Raw genomic sequence first — 17770 nt, 5'->3', positions numbered from 1 at the left:
GAGAATGCCTTCGAGAAGGTATCTTTCTGGGATGCAACTGAGTTCTTCAATGGTTTCACCCACGCCTCTCAACACACACACTTAGGAAAGAGCCTTTGGTGAAACGGGGCCACGGCCAGACACCTCTGTACAGGTACTGCTTTCCTTGCAGTGGAGCGGCCCAGTCACTGGAGCAGGCCTGAGACCGCACAGCCAGAGGCGGAATGACAGTAGAGCCGGGACCAGGGCGGGGTCTCCCAGCCGGCAGCCAGCGCTCCCCTCCAAGCAGGCCGGCAGCCTGGACTCCGGTGCCCGCGGGGCGGCCTGGAGCAGCGCACGCCGAGGCAGTCATGAACAGTAATCCTTGGATCTTCCAGCTACGTGGTTTTTGTTGCCCGACTCCTACGCCCCCCCCCCCCACAATCTCCTCAGAGCTGCCCCTCAGCTCCCTGAGAGCCTGCTCCCCGAGCCCGAGATCCTCGGAACGCCTGCCAAGTACAGTGCAAGCCTCGACATTTCGGCCGTGCGTTTTGGCGGACACTGCCTTCGAAAGGGTTGGCTTAAAAAGAGAACGAGCCAGAGCATGTCCTCGCCTAAGCCTGGGCTTTTCTCTTACTAGACACAGGCTCCATCACGAAAAAAGCAACAGCATTAAAACCCAGGATGGGAAAACCGCCGTGACCGCCAACGACAACTCAGCTTGCCAACGCAGCCCGAGGTAAGCGTTTCCAACCGCACGTTAGAGGCACGCCTGTCGATTACCTTGCAGTGCGGGTTACCCAGCTTAGTGGAAGCGAAGCTCTCCAGCAGACCCCGGATCAGGTAGGTTTCATCCTCTCTCACGAGGGAGAGCGCAGGCGCGTCTGCCGCGCCCTCCACGGCTTCGGAAAGGAGACCCTTGAGCATGTCGTGGCTTTGCTGGACAAAGCGAGAAAAGCTCGTTTCGCTAAGAGGAAATGCCGTGTTCAGAGCCCCTCAGCCCCAGCGCCACTCCGAGCGTCTCCCGGGCACGACTTTCAGGACCCTTCTCAGGGGACCGCTCCATCATCGGGGTGTCCCGACAGCTGTGTCACGTGCATTTTAAAATTCAAACGAAAGCAGACAGACAGGATTCATCAAAGCCTCGGTTCATGATCCTCAGACCTACCTTTCCGCCGCCAGAGGGCTGAAAAAAGGGAGGAAAAGAACGTTTCACACCCAACTTCAGTCTCATGTCGGGGATTCCACCAGGAACCCCAGAAGGGTTTCCACGGAAACACGGGTCTCTGTCCCTTCCCCGCCTCAGCCCCTCGTCCTCAGCAGAAATTACACAAGGGAAACAAACCACCTTCAACAGAAGCCTCCGGGGCAACCCCGAAACTTTCAGATCTAGAGAAACAGCTTCAGAACTGATTTTGAAAGAAATAGTTGAAAGACATCTTGAAACGTTTAAAATACTTTGAGGATTTTATTAATCATTTTCATTAGAGAGATAAATCTTAGAATCCATATTTTTAAAAAACTTCCGGGAGTTCCCGTCGTGGCGCAGTGGTTAACGAATCCGACTAGGAACCATGAGGTTGCGGGTTCGATCCCTGCCCTTGCTCAGTGGGTTAATGATCTAGCGTTGCCGTGAGCTGTGGTGTAGGTTGCAGACGCGGCTCAGATCCTGCGTTGCTGTGGCTCTGGCGTAGGCCGGTGGCTACAGCTCCGATTAGACCCCTAGCCTTGGAACCTCCATATGCCGCGGGAGCGGCCCAAGAAATAGCAAAAAAAAAAAAAAAAAAAAAAAAACTTCCCCAAAGAGAACACCGTCACATCTTAATTTTCTCTCTCTTTTTTTTTTTGCATTTTAGGGATGCACATGCGACATATGGAGGTTCCCAGGCTAGGGCTCAAACTGTAGCTCCAGCTGCTGGCCGGCACCACAGCCACAGCAACGTGGGATCTGAGCCATGTCTGTGACCTACACCACAGCTCACGGCAACGCCAGATCCTTAACCCACTGAATGAGGCCAGGGATCGAACCCGTAACCTCATGGTTCCTGGTCAGATTGCTTCCACTGCGCCACGACGGGAACGCCCACATCTAATTCTCATTCCAAGGAAAAAACAAAACAAAACACGTGGCTGTGAGCTGTGGTGTAGGTCCCAGATGCTGCTGGGATCCCGCGTCGCTGTGGCTGTGGTGGAGGCCGGCAGCTGGAGCTCCGATTCGACCCCCAGCCTGGGACCCTCCATACGCGGTGGGTGCGGCCCTAAAAACGACCGAAAAAACAAACCCAGAGCCAGCTTCCCATCAGGACACCAACCGAAGCAGCGGCACTCAACCAGCGACACTGCGTCTGGAGGAAAACCTGGATGACGCTCCAAGGGGCCCCACAGGCCTCAGGCCAGCGCCCCCGCCCCGCCCCCGCCCCCAGCGCCGGCTGCGGATCCTGCGAGGCAACGGGCCCCCACGCCCCCCGCACACGCACCTTGGACTCATAGGGCTCCTCGGCCAGCTCGGCGTAGCCCTCCCGGACCAGCGCGGCGCGGACGTCGATGGAGCCCTGGGCCCCCGCGGGCCGGTAGGCGTCCACGTGCAGGACGCCGTGCACCACGGAGAAGACCTCGGCCAGCAGCGCGCAGCCGCGCACCAGGGCCGCGAAGCGCCGGCTGGCCGCGCTGCTCCAGGGCTCGCCGCACACCAGCGACCTCGCGGACGGGCGCATCCTGCAGATCTTAAACTCCAGAGCCTGCGGACGGGACAGAAGTGGCCGGCTGCAGCAGCCGCCGTGGCTGGCGGCCCTCTCAGCACCCGTGGCCTGGGAAGCGCCCTGGCCCACGCCCCGCCCCCCCCGGGGTCCTTGTAAAAAGCCCACTGAGAACAGTTTTGGGGCGAGTGAGGATTTCGCAGGTAAAAAACCTGGTTTGGCTTTTGCTTTTACACAACAAAACCGTTCCGAATACCTCTTAGACTGGGTCCATGCAGACCGCAAGTGTGTGTGTGTGAAAGGGCCTCCAGCCCACCTGGGCTCCGTCGGCTTTCAACACAACCCGAAACCTTAGAAACAGTATTAAAAAATACTGCTGAGAGCTCCTGCTGTGGCACAGCGGGTTAAGGAACCAGCGTTGTCTCTGTGTTGACACGGGTCCAACCCCCAGCCCAGTGCAATGGGATAAGGGCGCAAATGCACCTCGGATTTGATCCCTGGACCAGGAGCTTCCACATGCCGCAGGTGCACCCACGCCCCCCCAAAAAGAAAACAAAATACTCCTGAAGGAAAACCACCACTTTTTTGCAAAGTTTGAAACCTTCCATGGATTTTCACTCTCTCCAAAAGCAGTGTTTTTGCAAGAACACGTTCAGTCACAGATTTTTGGAAAAAAAAAAGCAGAAACCAAACTTGGCAAGCATGATGCCAGCACCCGCTGAGGCGCCAGGCCAAGACTCCTCTGAGCTGAGGGCTGGACCGTGGGACACGAGGGGCATGTCCACCTACCTGGAAGGGCACCTCGAGAAGCTGACAGGGCATCTCCATCAGGAGGTCCAGCGGCACGAGCGCTCTGTTCCCATAGTCCACGAAGAACACCTAGGGCGCGGGAACACCAGCTCACGCGGCCGCCCCTGAGCCACGCAGCCGCGAGGGAGGCCGCGTCTCGAACCGGAATTACCGCTATTTGGTTTCCACTTAACCTTAGACAAGACCTCCTACCGCCTCCTGTAAGTCCGTCCCATCTCCCTCTGGTTCGCCACAGAAAACACACCTCAGCGCAACGGCCACACACACAGAGGATCTGCGCCCTGAAGTAGCTTTCTCTACCAGCGTCGGCAAAGGGCGCCAGACAGACCGAGTCTGGATGCGGGTGAGTGCGCAAGGGCACCAACTTCAGACGGCTTATCTCGGCTGAGAGCTGCTTCAGAACCTCGGCGTTTTTCTCATCAATCCTGTATCCCCAAAAGTGCCCCACCTCGACCACCTGGAAAGAAGCAAGAGCCGCAGCGCTGAGCCCCGGAGAGGGGTCCTGTAGAGAGGAGCAGGCGCTCCCACAGCAGCGCGGGCACGCCGGACCCCCAGGCCCCGCAAACGGTCCTCCTCGGGCGCTAAGTACCTACAGGCTCTCAGGAGCTGCGTACGAGAAAACGCGCGGTCCCTGGTCAGGGGGCCGAGGAATGTGGGGCCCCTCCTGGAGGCGCTCCAGGGCGGCACCGGGGGGGTGGGAGCAGGGGCTCCGGCCGCCAGGCCCCGCTGAGCAGTTCTCACCCGCTGCCCCTGCGATGGCCAGGGCCCACACGGCCGCAGAGGGCCGGCCTTCTGGAACCCGAGCTTCTACGCCAAGTCTCCCAGTGAGGGCTACCTATGGATCTACCAGGATGCATGATGCAAATGCAACTGAAATTTTATTTTGAAGAAGTAAAAACCATACCCTCATGAATAGTGGTGCCAACGCTCGTTTTTGTCGAGAGAAACGGAATCACATAGGCAAGTGTCGCTATGCTAATTAACAGTTTTACATTTACCATGTCAGTAAAACCGATTTTTTTGAGCAGTTTAAACATACTAACAGTGTACGATTAAGCGCTGATTCCAGAATGAACACGTACAGTAATTCAAGGTCACCCGGGCGTACTAGTGTTGGCCCCTGCGCGCAGCAGGTGTGCTCTGCCAGGGCCCGCGCCCAGGCGCCCAGCACGGTCCGTGCCTGGTCCAATCTGAGGGCACAGAGGAAGCGAGGCGCAGAGGCCGCCGGTGCGCGGCCCTCGGACCAACCCCTCCATCGAGGGCCGGGCGTCGGTTCCCGGGTACCCAGCCCGTGTGTGTCCCCGCGTCCATTGCTGCAAGCACACCACGCGACCGCTCTAGTCAGGAAGACGGGAAGCTGGCGTCTGGTCGCGGCGTCCCTACCTCTGTCACGCTGACCGTCAGCAGGAGCTCCGACACCGCCCGGGGCCTGCCCGACGTGTGAGACGAGACCTGCGCAGCGTCCACCTTCTGCTTCTGAAAGTCCACGCTCACCCTGTGGACACGACGTTTGTAAAAAGGCAACACGGGCGTTACAAAGAAAACACGTTTGCAGACGGGCAGTTACTGCTCGAATTATTCCACTGTTTCGACCAGGAGAGAACACTGATAAAACGCCTCAAGCCAGCGAGGACGGGTTTCATCTCAAACCTGCGGTTCTGGCGGCTTCGGGGCCGCCTGCGGAGGGCGGGCCCCCAGGCACCCAGCACCCTTTGGCACCCTACAGGCTAAGGGACCCGCAGGTCCTCACGGTCGGCTGCTACAGAGTCTTTCGAGAAAGGAAGTTCTAACGAGAACCTACGGTCGAGCGTAGGAAAACCTACTCGATAATTTGCAACGGCCTGCAGGGGAGAAAAGAGGGGACCTATCTACGTGTGGAGCGAACGACTCTGCTGCACACCTGAAACTCGTACACACTGTAAGCTCACTAGACTCCAGATTAAAAATTTTTAAAAAAGAATAAAGGAGTTCCCGTCGTGGCGCGGTGGTCATCGAGTCCGACTAGGAACCATGAGGGTGCGGGTTGGATCCCTTGCCTTGCTCAGTGGGTCTTGCAGCGGCATTGCTGTGAGCTGTGGTGTATGCAGGTCACAGACACGGCTTGGATCCCGCGTGGCTGTGGCTCTGGTGCAGGCCGGTAGCTACAGCTCCGATTCGACCCCTAGCCCGGGAACCTCCATATGCCGAGGGTGTGGCCCTAGAAAAGGCAAAAAGACGAAAAAAAAAATATATATATATAAATTCTAAGTCTAGGACCTGCAGTGTTTCCTAACTTGCGGTTTCAGAGGTGACTGTGACCTTTAGAAAAGTACAAGAGTCTATGCCTGCTTAATAACCTCAGAAGACACATAACACGATTTTCTAACCAGCCTAAGCGTTAGCACGCGTCCCTTAAAGCAATGATACAGTCTATGCCAAAATCTGAGGAGACGAAGCATAAACCTGATAAAAAGCTTCCCTTCCTAATGATTTTATTCTTCAACGAAGAGGAGGAATTACGAGACCCTGGTCCCTCTCTCTTCCGACTCTTCAGACCCAGGTAGTGAACGAGGGGGGCTGAGGCAAGGGCAGCCCGCAGGACAGGTCTGCTCTATGTGACCGACTGAACCCGCTAAACTCCCAAACTCTCGGAATCAAACATCCCACACCGGGGCACAGGCTTCTCTTGCCTCTCACCAATTCCTCAAATTCCTGCCAAACTCCTCCTGCCGTTAAAGCCTTTTCCTAAACAGTGACGCCTGGGAGGTCTGCGGGCACGCGGCAGTGAGCTGCTGTGGGCCCAGAAAACCCGAGGGCCCCTGGCAGCTGCTGGGTGGTGAGCCCCCTGTTCTGGAGCCAGCCAGACCCACGCAGGCCCCCCGCCCCCCTCACCAGCTGCGGGGGGGCCGTGCTCAACGAGGAGCGACTGGGCGCTCCCACCAGCTTCTCCGTTTCGTCGGACTGGCAGCTCTGCTAAGAAAAAGATGCCACTTCGCTCAGAAGGAAAAGACGGATAACTATCAGGAGGAGGAAGAAAGGAAGCTAATACTAGGTTCAGTCTCTTTGATTTAAACTGAAAACGACATAAATGATTCCACTCGAACCTCCGAACGGCCTTTCGCAGTAAGAATCGCACAGTTAAAGCGATGAGAACGCTGAGGTTCAGAGAGGTCTAGCATCGTGCCTCAGCACACACAGCGAGGAGAAGATGGGGTCAGGGGTCACAGCAGCTCTACATGGCTACAGGCCAGTGCTGTAGGGTGAACCTAAGCAAGACTAAACTGCTGTTGAAGAACAGTATCTGGGAGCTCCCCAGGGGCACGGTGCGTCGGGGATCCAGCACGGTCACTGCTGTGGCGTGGGTTTGGTCCCCGGCCCTGGAACCTGAGTGTGCCGCAACTGCGGCCAAAAAAAAAAAAAGCATCTGAAGACGAGAAAGCGGGTGGCGGGAGGCGCCGCCTCCTCGGAGAGTACCTTGCAGTCCTGAGCTTGGCAACAGCCCCGCCTCGCACCTTCCCTTCAATCTCCTCTGCAGGGTGGACACTGAGTTCAAGGGACATTTTCAGCTGGGACAGCTTAATGGCCATGCACACGGCAGGAAGCGTCTCAAACCTCTCCGTTGGATTACGTGAAAACTCCACGAAGGCTCTGCTCAACAAGTGTAAAGGAAAAATACACTTGACCAAGAAAAAGTATTTAAGGGTCAATTATTCTCTTATGAGAAATAAAAATTATAATGACGTCATTAAATTAAAATTAAGCATAATCTATATTAGGCAATATAACGCAGAATAAAGATTGAGTTCAAATGCAATTTTCAGCTAAGAAACCTTAATTCTCATAATTAGAACAAGGTAACAGGTTTACAGGTTTTTTAAAAAGTTTTACTATAGGAGTTCCTGTCATGGCTCAGCGGAAACAAATCCGACTAGTATCCATGAGGACGCAGGTTCGATCCCTGTTTGCTCAGTGGGTTAAGGATCCAGGTTGTCCTGAGCTGTGGTGTAGGTTGCAGATGCAGCTCAGATCCACCGTGGCTGTGGCTGTGGTGCAGGCCAGCAGCTTCAGCTCCAATTCAACTCCTAGCCTGGGAACCTCCATATGCCGCGGGTACAGCCCTAAAAAGACAAAAAAAAAAAAGTTACTGTAAAATAAAAAGCAGATAAAGCAAACCACACAAGCGAGCAGTTCAGTGGCCTTCCCCCTGTTCCCCCGAAGCACCACGGAGTCCATCACCAGCGATGCTGACGAACGCCCCCCCACCCCCCGCCCGCATCCGAGGGTCCGATCCCCCACCCCTTCTTCGGGAGCTAAGAACAAACAGCAGTAAAGACGCCGGCCAGATGTTTCCTGGTATAAAGAGGAAAAGCTCGCGCTGTTTACGTACAAACATGAGAATCTCCTAGGTCAAAACATCATACTCATAAAACAGACCTATGGCCCCTCCAGAGGCTGCCAGGGAAATGCGCTACCCTGAGATGTGGGAGGTCCCTCGGCCTGCGCCCCCTCTCCCTCCCGCCCACCTCGGCCCGGCGCCCTCTCACCCCGCCCCCGCTGCCCCTTGGTAAACCCACCGGCCGGCACGTGCCCCCTCCTGGCCTCTGCTGCTGTGTCGCCAGAAGGCTTCCAAGTCCTCCTTAGAAAGAAGGCCTTTCGAATACTCCAGACCACACTCCCAGGATCTCCAGGAGCGCTGTCAACTCAGCGTGCAGAGCAAGCCACGCCTGTGCCCCCAACCCCAGGCCGCTCCGGCTCCCCTCTCCTTCGTCCTGCCCAGCCACCCACCCGCCCAGCCATCCATGGCCAAACCCAAGAGCACCCCCACTGTCCTCCACCTCCCTTCCTTTTCAGACCCTGCCGCCTGGTTGACAGCTTGTCACCCCTGGTTTGAGCGGCAGCTTCCTCTCCTCCTGCTCATTCCTAGTCAAGCTCCACAAAACACAGTTCCAATGAGAACACCCTCAGGGGCCTCTAAGTGCCCAGGAGGTGCGTCCACACTGGTCAGCTGGCCACAGACACCATCCCAAAGACAGCGCTGGCCTCCCGCTGTCCACACCCCATCCGACACACACTCGCACACACCCCATGCTTTCCCACATCACAACGCCGACGCCCTGGGCTCCTGCAGGAGCACCACGCTCAGCCTGTCCATCTCCAAGGCCCGCCCGACAGCGCCCGAGGAAGTCCCAGGCGAAAGCCGCTGGCCCTACGCTGAGCCTGTCTCCTGCCCGCCTGGCCTCTCCCAGGACACGTCACGAGAGGCAGATGGCTGGGCACCGACCCCGCCCTCCACGCCGCACACTGAGCCGACAGCCTCTGGGAGGAAACTTGTGCTCCAGGGCCCAACGCAGGCCCTGCTCGATCCAAGAGGACACTCGTCATTCCTTCAATCACTGTTTCAGGTCCCTCTTTAACTACTTGCTGCCCGGAACTGGTAAAACCAGAAGACCACCGCCACGTCTCCAAGTAACTGGCCTGACACCGGCACTGTGATGAAAAATCGGAAATCCATGAGAAATAGAACAAAACATAATTAAAATAGCTAAAAAGAGGCCCCTGACAGGAAGAATAAGAAACAAACACAGAATCCAACCCACAGGGAAGATGATGGGAAGCGGCTGCTGCAGGCTGAGTGAGAGCCTGGACCGTTCAAATCAGTTCCAAGACCATCCATGCGGTGTAACTGGAACCTGAAGAAGGCGAAGGGACCATCCATCTTCGAGAAGCATGGTCTAGCTGTGTGGGTCCGGTTCTTACTGAGCAATTTTACATAAGCGATTAAGAGTTTGACGGCTTTAACTTGTATTAGGATGTTTACGAAGACTTGAGACCCTCTTGAGTGTAGTTAAGTCTGTAACAGTTGTGAGAAGTACTTGGCGAGGCTTTACTTACTAGGGTTAAATATTTGCCACAGGAGGCACTCACAGTGCTCAGAGAGGAAACCAGTTTTTAACCACAGGATCGGAACGTACACCGTCTGCGTCACCCAATCCGACTTTTAGGCAGAGGGCACAGGCGCAGCTTGAGGTCTTGGGACACCGATCGAAGGCAACCACAGGTATCTCGCGTTTACTAGACTGGGAAAGTTCTGTAAAGTAATTGTTTCGGACACCAGAAAAAAACTTGACTTTAAATATGAGAAATCAACTTGGGAAGTTCCCATGTGGCGCAGCAGGTGAAGGAGCCAGCATTGCCGCCACAGCAGCACAGGTTCAGCCCCTGGCCTGGGAACGTTCTCATGCTACAGCACGGCCAAAGAGAAGAGCCAATTTAAATGCTGTAAGGAGCCGTTTCTGTGCATAAACACCCCCTCTTGGGAAGAAGACTAAGCACCTGCGGGAGGATACGCTCTCCCGCAGGCCTGCAGGCCTCCAGCCGGCTCCTTCCTAGCGACGCCCGCCTGTGACGTCCAGGGCACAGGTACCCAAGTGCAGGCTGCCGCCCTGAGCTCTGCTAGGGGCCAGTCGGTTGAAACAGAAGAGGAGCTGCTCCCAACAAGAAGAGAAACCAAAGATGCATTTCTCCCCCCCCCAACCCCCCCCCCTTTTTTTTTAATCCTTTTTAGGGCCAAAGGTGAGGCATATGGAAGTTCCCAGGCAAGGGGTCCAATCAGAGCTGCAGCTGCTGGCTGACACCACAGCCACAGCAACGCGGGATCCTTAACCCACTGAGCAAGGCCAGGGGCCGAACCCATGTCCTCATGGATACCAGTCAGGTTCTTAACCTGCTGAGATGTAACGGGAACTCCCAGAGCTGCATGTCAAGAGTTGTCGCAGCAGCCCTCCTGAAGATGCGGTTTCACAAGCGCTCAGTTTAAAGAACCGGCTCCTGGAAACGGGAGAAATCTCACAGCTTGGTCACACTGGCAGTGGCTGGCAAGAACGGCTACTTACTTTGCACCATCGAACACAATGGATCTGACTTGGCCACACTTTCGAAAGAGAGACTGCAGCTGCTTGTAGTAGAGAAATCCATAGGGAGGGACGTGCTTCAGCTGAAAGACACGACGCGGTGTTGGCGGGAGGGAGCCGAGAGCCACGCGGCAGCTGCACAGCGCAGGCCCAGCGGCGAGCTGAGCGGCTGACAAGCTCTGGCTCCCAGCTACCCTCGCGCACCACCCACGGGCCCAAGGGCTGGCTCTCCCCCCGTGAAAACAGTCCAGGAGTCTGATACAGAAAAATTAAGACTCCTTTTTTATTGGGCCTTAAAATAATCAAGCTGACGAAATACATCTGTTTTTTTTTTTTTTTTGACTTTTTGCTATTTCTTGGGCCGCACCTGAGGCATATGGAGGTTCCCAGGCTAGGGGTTGAATCGGAGCTGTAGCCACCGGCCTACGCCAGAGCCACAGCAACGCAGGATCCGAGCCGCGTCTGCAACCTACACCACAGCTCACGGCAACGCCGGATCGTTAACCCACTGAGCAAGGGCAGGGACCGAACCCGCAACCTCATGGTTCCTAGTCAGATTCATTAACCACTGCGCCACGACGCGAACTCCCAAAATACATCTCTTGAAACAGAATGTTTCTACATAAGCAGGAAGAGGCGCGGCGAGAGGAGGCCGTGCACCTCGGCACAGGCCGCCGTGAGGAGCACAGAGCAGGGACAAGGCACCGGGCAAGGCCCTCTCGGGTGACACTCATTTACACAGGAGGCGACTTTCGGGCCCAGACCACGGGGTGCACAGGCTGCCCTGCAGCGAAACCAGTGCACAGGAGAGGGGAGGGCGCCCGCCCTCGAGGTCACAGGAGCCCCAGAGCTTGGTCCGCCCTCAGGGCCGTGCTCCTTGAGAGCAACAAAAGCCAAGAGGCCTTTCAATCAAAACCCCTGGGTGAGGGGGGCAGCAGCACGTCTGTAACGTCCCAGGCCGGGACCCTCACCCCTGGGCAGCCTGATCCTCAGGAACAGGGTGATGGGAACAGGAGGCATGCCCACTATCAGAGCCGGGCCAGGAACCAAACCCGGGGACCCAGAGAAGCCGGGCTCCCAGACGCGGTCCTCCGGGTGTTGCCCTGAAGTTACCTGTGCTCAGGTTTACACAGAGGGTCCAGGGACATGGGTCCAACGTCAGGGCCTGCGACGGACTCTGAGCTTCGCCCAAAGCACGTGTCACTTAACCCCTCCTCCCCAGGCCACAGGGGAGGCTGTGGCCTGGGCCCTAAACCCAAATTTAAAAATAAACGAGGAGTTCCTGTCGTGGCGCAGTGGTTAACGAATCCGACTGGGAACCATGAGGTTGCAGGTTCGATTCCTGGCCTCGCTCAGTGGGTTAACCATCCGGCGTTGCCATGAGCTGTGGTGTAGGTTGCAGATGTGGCTCGGATCCCGCGTTGCTGTGGCTGTGGCGTAGGCTGGTGGCTACAGCTTCGATTGGACCCCTAGCCTGGGAACCTCCATATGCCGCAGGTACGGCCCTAGAAAAGGCAAAAAAAAAAAAAAAAAACTGATTACACATCACCACGACAAATAGAATAAAAATAGGTTTTTTTTAAAAAAGTTAAATTAAATAAATAAATAAATAAACGAATACTCTCTAGGGGATTCTATGAGGGACAAACGGGATCGGGTTTAAATCACAGTACACAGTTGCCAACCAAATAACTCTTCGTGGGAAATGAAGCTATTAAACAAATCTCCTTAAATTTATGGAGAAGCATCTTAAATCCTTCAGAATGGGACATGACCAACCAAGATCAGCCCTAATACCTACCCCTCAAGGCTTCTTTCAAGGCCAGGTTTGCAAAAAAAGGAAGCAAGACTGAGGACCCAGTGAGTGTGCGGCAAAGGTCTGGCGAGCCCTCAGAGTGGCCTCAGGGGCAAAGGCCACTCAGCACTGATACAGAGGGAGACAAGGGGCCGAAGAGGCTGCTCCGCGGCCAGCCCCGCGGGCGGGCAGCCCCCAGGCCCTGACCCTCGCCACCTACCATGACGGTCGTCCTCGGGTCTTTGCCTGCCAGCTCCCTCACCGCCACCTCTTCGTCAGGCTGCCCGAAAGTAAAGTAATTTGGGTAAAAAGCACCTGCCAACACGACCTGGAAGAGAAACTGATTTTCATGAAGTGACAGCATGGCTCCGTCCCGTGGCTCAGCACTCGGCCATCTCGGCCCAGGACACGTGCCACCTGCGAGACAGGTGCGCGCGCCGCAAGCCGGGCCTCCGGCCAGCAGGGACAAAGTCACAATTCCGGTCCCTTCACCGGGACAAACGCCCTCTACGTGCTCTTTCTTCAAAGGTGCTTGAGTGCTTCTCAGAACGGGGCTCGGGAAGCGCAGGCATGTTAACCGGGACACAGACCCCCTTCTCCCCGACAGGCTGGCTTCTGTGGGTCAGGCACGTTCCGGATGCTTAGATCAAGTCCCAACTGGGACAGGCAGATGCACTACAGCGAGCTTGCCTCCAACAGAAAAGCACTCTGCAGAGGGTCCCTTCCTCCGTAAACACAGCATTTGAAACCCACGCCCCCGGTGGACTAGCGCCCAGCCCTAGAGCCATTCGATATCCAGAACACCCTGGTCTCCAGCTTCGTCCGGTTCACAGGTGCCTTGCTAGAACCCAGCTCTGCGGGCGCCGGCCCACGCTGGTGCCTCCAGGGAGCACGGCTGCTCTGAAACCCACGATGAAGAGCAGCGGCACCCCTCCAGGGCCCGCTGGCCTCGACAGAACTCCCCCAAAGCTGCACCCAACAGCACACCTGGTCACGGCCTTCAAAGGTAAAATGGGTTTCCCTGTGACGGAAGAGCGAGGCAGTAGCGCTGAGAGCACTTTTACTCCCTCAAAAGCCAAAACCAAAGGACCTGCGCTGAAGCCGCGGAGGCCAGGAGCAGCCCCTCTCCTCCAGCTGAGCCACGGGCCTGGCCACCGGCTCAAGGACATGGGAAACCCAAGCCAGGCCAGACCAGCGCTGTTCCTGGCTCCCCAGCAGCACGAACGCTGTGGCCTCGCCTGTCCCCTGAGGCGGCAGCGTCCCAGACAGGAGCCCACCTGGAGGATGAACCGCTGCTTGTGCGGGTCCTCCCGGTCCAGGACGGGCCGCCGGCAGTCCGCGTGCATGTTGAACTGCGAGACGCGAGACTTCAGCTCCTCATACAGTTCAGCCACCTAAGACGACACCGCGGATGAGGCTCCGGAGAGCAGCGAAGGCGCCACAAGGACGATACAACACGGGCGAGCAGCGCTGCAGCACCAAGAGCCTTCGGACTAAAGGTCCGGCAACGAAGAACGGGGAGTTCCTGGGCGCAGCAGCGGGTTGTCACTGCAGTGGCTTGGGGTGCTGCTGTGGCATGAGTTCAATCCCTGGCTTAGGAACTTCCACATGCCTCAGGCACGGCCAAAAAAAAAAAATCAAATTGAAATTAAGCAGTTTGGAGTTCCCATTGTGGCTCAGTGGTTAATGAACCCAACTAGTAACCATGAGGTTGTGGGTTCAACCCCTGGCCTTGCTCAGTGGGTTAAGGATCCAGCAGGATCCAGCGTTGCCGTGAGCTGTGGTATAGGTCGCAGATGCGGCGTAGGCTGGCAGCTACAGCTCCGATTTGACCCCTAGCCTAGGAACCTCCATATGACACAGGTGGGGCCCTAAAAAGACAAAATAAAATATAAAAATAAAATTACGTGGAGTTCCCGTTGTGGTGCAGTGGGTTAATGATTTTAATGATTCCACTTGTCTCCGTGGATGCACCAGTTCGATCCCCAGCCCAGCGTAGGGGGTTAAGGATCTGGCATTGCTGCAGCTGTGGTATAGGTTATAGCTGTGGTTTGGATTTGATCACTAACCCAGGAACTCCCACAAGCAGCAGAGGCGGCCGAAAAATGAAACGACATGAGACGAAATGAAATGAAATAAAACAATGCAAGTCACTTTCTCTGACCCAAATGCAATAAAAATTTTAAAATAACAAAGTAAGACATCTAAAAATAGTTCTTTCTCCCTGGAAACGTAAATAGTCTCCTTAAAAACTGAGTCGAGGAGGAAACCAGTACTAAAAACAGCTGGACAGGGATGACCATGAGACCCTACATGTCAGAAAGCAATGGTACCCAGCCCACACTGTGCTGTCAAGCAAATTCACACCTTTAAATACTTTTAATTAGAAAGGTTGGAAGTATTAATCAATCAAATTCTCATTTCAGTAAGGCTAACATGTGAACCAAGAGACAGGAAACAACTAAACTGGCGGAAAAAAGCAAGCATCAACCCACCGAAATGCCCCTCTGCCCCACCTCCTTAGACACCTGCACAGTAGAAGCGACAAGTCAAACCAAGAGTAAGGCCTCTGAAAACACAACAGGCAGAGCATCTTGCAAACTGCAGTCCGGGGTCAAGTCAGCAGGCCATTCCACAGAAAGCTGTAGCTCCTGGAAAGTCACCTCCAGGCCCCTGCAGTGTCCTGCCTCATGCGAGGTTCCTTGTTTACCTGAGGCCTTGGGCACAACAAACAGTTCACAGGCCCACCCGACCACCCCCAGTGAGGCCCGCCCTCTGGGCTCAGGTGAGGGGGAGCCCCCCTGGGCGGCTGGGTGGCGACCCTTCACACGGGCTGTTTGGCAGCCCGGCCCTCCGCCCCCTCCCCAGTCCTCCTCCCTCTGCCCGTTCTCATCTGCATCCTTCGGCTGGAACAAGCTTGACCGTGACTGGAACACAAATTCTAATGAAGCCATAAACAGGGGGCGCACTTCGTGAACCATGGCCACCCCGCCCCCCGCGCGCCCCCCTCCCGGCCTGTGAGTCGCCAGTACTTGGAGTCAAAGAAGTATCCACCTACCTCTCTAATCCTCTTGATCTGAATGTAATTTAACCGTCCCCAGTCAAGTTCATCCTTTAAATAATAAAGGCATAACATTCAATATGAATGTAACAAATCAGAGCTAGTTTTGGCTACTCTAACAGGAACCTCAGCTACAAATACACACCAGAAAGTGCGCACACCAACGAGAGAAGTAACACGGCTGGACTCTTATTAAAAAGGAAGCTTGACCAGTAACTCGTGTGGTTATTTCAAGGCCACCCCTGGGCATGGCAAATTTAAACACAGAGGCCCATCAACCATCTTCTGAACCCAGTCAGTTCAGAGGAGAACAAAAGCAGACAGTCCGCCCCCCGAAAAATGAAGGCTGACAGGTTAAGTTTTTGCAAGCCCATCATCTAAACCTCCGCTGAAAACAGCAGAAAGAACAGCTCAGGGCTCCGTTTTGCACCAACACGCCCCGCATGTCCCACGGGTACTGAGTGCTGGGGCTGCGGAGGCGGGGCAGCCGCTGCCGCCCCCAGGACTGTCTGCGGCGCCCCCCCACCCAGACAGGCTGAGCGCCGGCTGCGCAGGCAGGCCTGAGGCTGTGCTGGCCAGCGCTGTGACGCTGGGGACACAGCGGCCACAAGGCAGCAGAAAGAATCCGTGAACCAACCTTCGGATGGCGCAGCTCTCCCCTCTGTCTGCAAGTCTGCCAGGCCTAAAAAGAAACAAGCCAGAGCGTCAACGTACTTTCCTGGCTCACCGAATTGTCCAAAGTCCAATTTCAACACGTTCTGACCACAAAACATTTACGAACTGAATTTTTTCAATCACCTTCACAGAACCGGACTCCTACCCTCATCTCCCCTTCTCCCAACACAATTCAGTATCAGACCTCGCAACCCCAACAACGTTTTCCACACAGACGTATGCCACGCGAAGGGGCGGGCAACACTCGCACAGCGTTGGCAGAGAAAACGCACTTTAAATGCCTCCACGAGAGCAATGCAGTCACTCTTACTGCTGCCAGAGAAATTCATCTTGCTCCTACAAAGAGATAACAAAGCGTCATCTGAAACCGTTAGGATGAAGTGACTCTCAACTACACGCGCGGTCAACACGTACCTGTATCCATCCAGATGTTGCCTAAAAGGCATTGCAAAAAAATTCTTCAAGGAGAGAGATGCCGCTGACAAGAGACACGGAGAGAACCTAAGGCTGCGGGAGGGACCGCGCCTCCCAGCCCGGGGCTCCGCTCCCTGCTCACCTATGATCAGACACTCGTCCAGACACCCAAACACGTGTCCAAGGACAATGAGTTTCCCCAGCTGCTGATTAACAGGAAGGTGGGCTAACACTCTCCCTAGGAAGGTCAGTTCACCATCATGCGGGTTCTCGTCGTCCCTGGGCCCGCGGACTGCAAGGGCGCCGACCTGGGGAAAACCAATCAGTGCAGGTAGCAAGCGGCGGGGTACTGGCACTCTTTCTGGCCTTAAGGCAGGGAGTTCAAAACAGGAACGGAAGACCAAATTTTGACAGTAAGGTTCCAAAAGACATCTAAGTCAACTGAGGAAACATTGCTAAGAAAAGATTTTTTAAACTTCTTTGAAATTTGGAACACATTTTATTATTTTTTAACACTGGCAGCTAACACTCAAGATGCTCCCCCGAAAGTCTAGGCAACTCACAATTTAACGAACACGGCACATACAGCACTAAACCAAGGATCCAACTCAGTGGTCACTCAGCCAGCACGTACCAAACTGTGTCTGGAAAACAGCGTCTCAACCCAAGTGCGTGTAACTTACAGGCACCCAAGCGACATCAAGGGATCTGAGGTGCACCCAACTGCGAGGGCGGGATGCAGAACCCCCGCAGCCCGAGCAGGGGTCCAGGCCGCACCGTGGGCGGGCACTGGCCGCGAGGACCAAAAGCAGAGCCTGCGTCAAAGACGCCACAGGAGCAGAGCAGTGCTTCCAGCCAGAGGAAGAGGAAAGGCCAGGATGCGGGCAGGTGGGAGAAGGCTGCTGGAGCCGCCCGAGGAGGGTGCAGAAGGACTGGGGAGCGGGTGCAGAGGGGCTGCATGGAGACGTGAGCGAGCAGGATTTTGGCTAAGACAACTAGCCAAGCTGGTGTGAGCATAACCAAGCAACATGCATAAAATGTGGAATCAACAATCCGTCATTACATGCTTTTCCAAGCAACTGCTGGTGATTAACTGCGATCAAAATACCTTTAAGACACCAACAGTATGACACGTCTAAAATTCGCCAAAAAACTCTTAGCTCTTGCAGAGAATGTGACCAGGTATCAGAGAGCCCCACCTCCTTCAGCAGAAGGATGGTGCGTTCAATGTCACTGAGACTGGGCGGAGAGAGCGCCGTGGCCAGCAGCGCCCTGGGTTCCCCCATGTCGAGGAGTTTCAACTTCAGTATCGTGCTTCCCAATGGACAGCGCTGAAAAGAACAAAACTTACATTCAGAAGCGATAAACAAAGGTCCATCTATTCACCTTTACATGACCAGTACTTCAGAGAGAAGGACAAGAGAGGGAGAGAGGGAAGGAAGGAAGAAAAAGAGACAGAGAAAGGAGAGAG

At 55.4% G+C, this 17770-nt stretch overlaps 1 protein-coding gene across 1 annotated transcript in view; it reads right to left on the bottom strand.

Moving 5' to 3' along the window:
* Positions 1 to 17770, bottom strand: part of TDRD9 (tudor domain containing 9) — a 63161-nt gene that overhangs the window by 15866 nt on the left and 29525 nt on the right. Inside the window, exons 11-25 of the mRNA XM_047796650.1 lie at positions 17499 to 17630; positions 16442 to 16607; positions 16300 to 16363; positions 16158 to 16221; positions 15848 to 15892; positions 15208 to 15261; positions 13427 to 13543; positions 12370 to 12477; positions 10337 to 10437; positions 6918 to 7091; positions 4848 to 4959; positions 3709 to 3921; positions 3444 to 3533; positions 2436 to 2696; positions 742 to 897 (exon numbers count right to left, since the gene is read on the bottom strand). Coding sequence (XP_047652606.1) covers positions 742 to 897; positions 2436 to 2696; positions 3444 to 3533; positions 3709 to 3921; positions 4848 to 4959; positions 6918 to 7091; positions 10337 to 10437; positions 12370 to 12477; positions 13427 to 13543; positions 15208 to 15261; positions 15848 to 15892; positions 16158 to 16221; positions 16300 to 16363; positions 16442 to 16607; positions 17499 to 17630 — 1857 coding nt within the window. The remainder of the gene's footprint in view (positions 1 to 741; positions 898 to 2435; positions 2697 to 3443; positions 3534 to 3708; positions 3922 to 4847; positions 4960 to 6917; positions 7092 to 10336; positions 10438 to 12369; positions 12478 to 13426; positions 13544 to 15207; positions 15262 to 15847; positions 15893 to 16157; positions 16222 to 16299; positions 16364 to 16441; positions 16608 to 17498; positions 17631 to 17770) is intronic.

The sequence above is a fragment of the Phacochoerus africanus genome, chromosome 9, assembly GCF_016906955.1.
Source record: "Phacochoerus africanus isolate WHEZ1 chromosome 9, ROS_Pafr_v1, whole genome shotgun sequence".
Taxonomy (NCBI): domain Eukaryota; kingdom Metazoa; phylum Chordata; class Mammalia; order Artiodactyla; family Suidae; genus Phacochoerus; species Phacochoerus africanus.
This window is presented reverse-complemented; position numbering and strand designations above follow the sequence as displayed.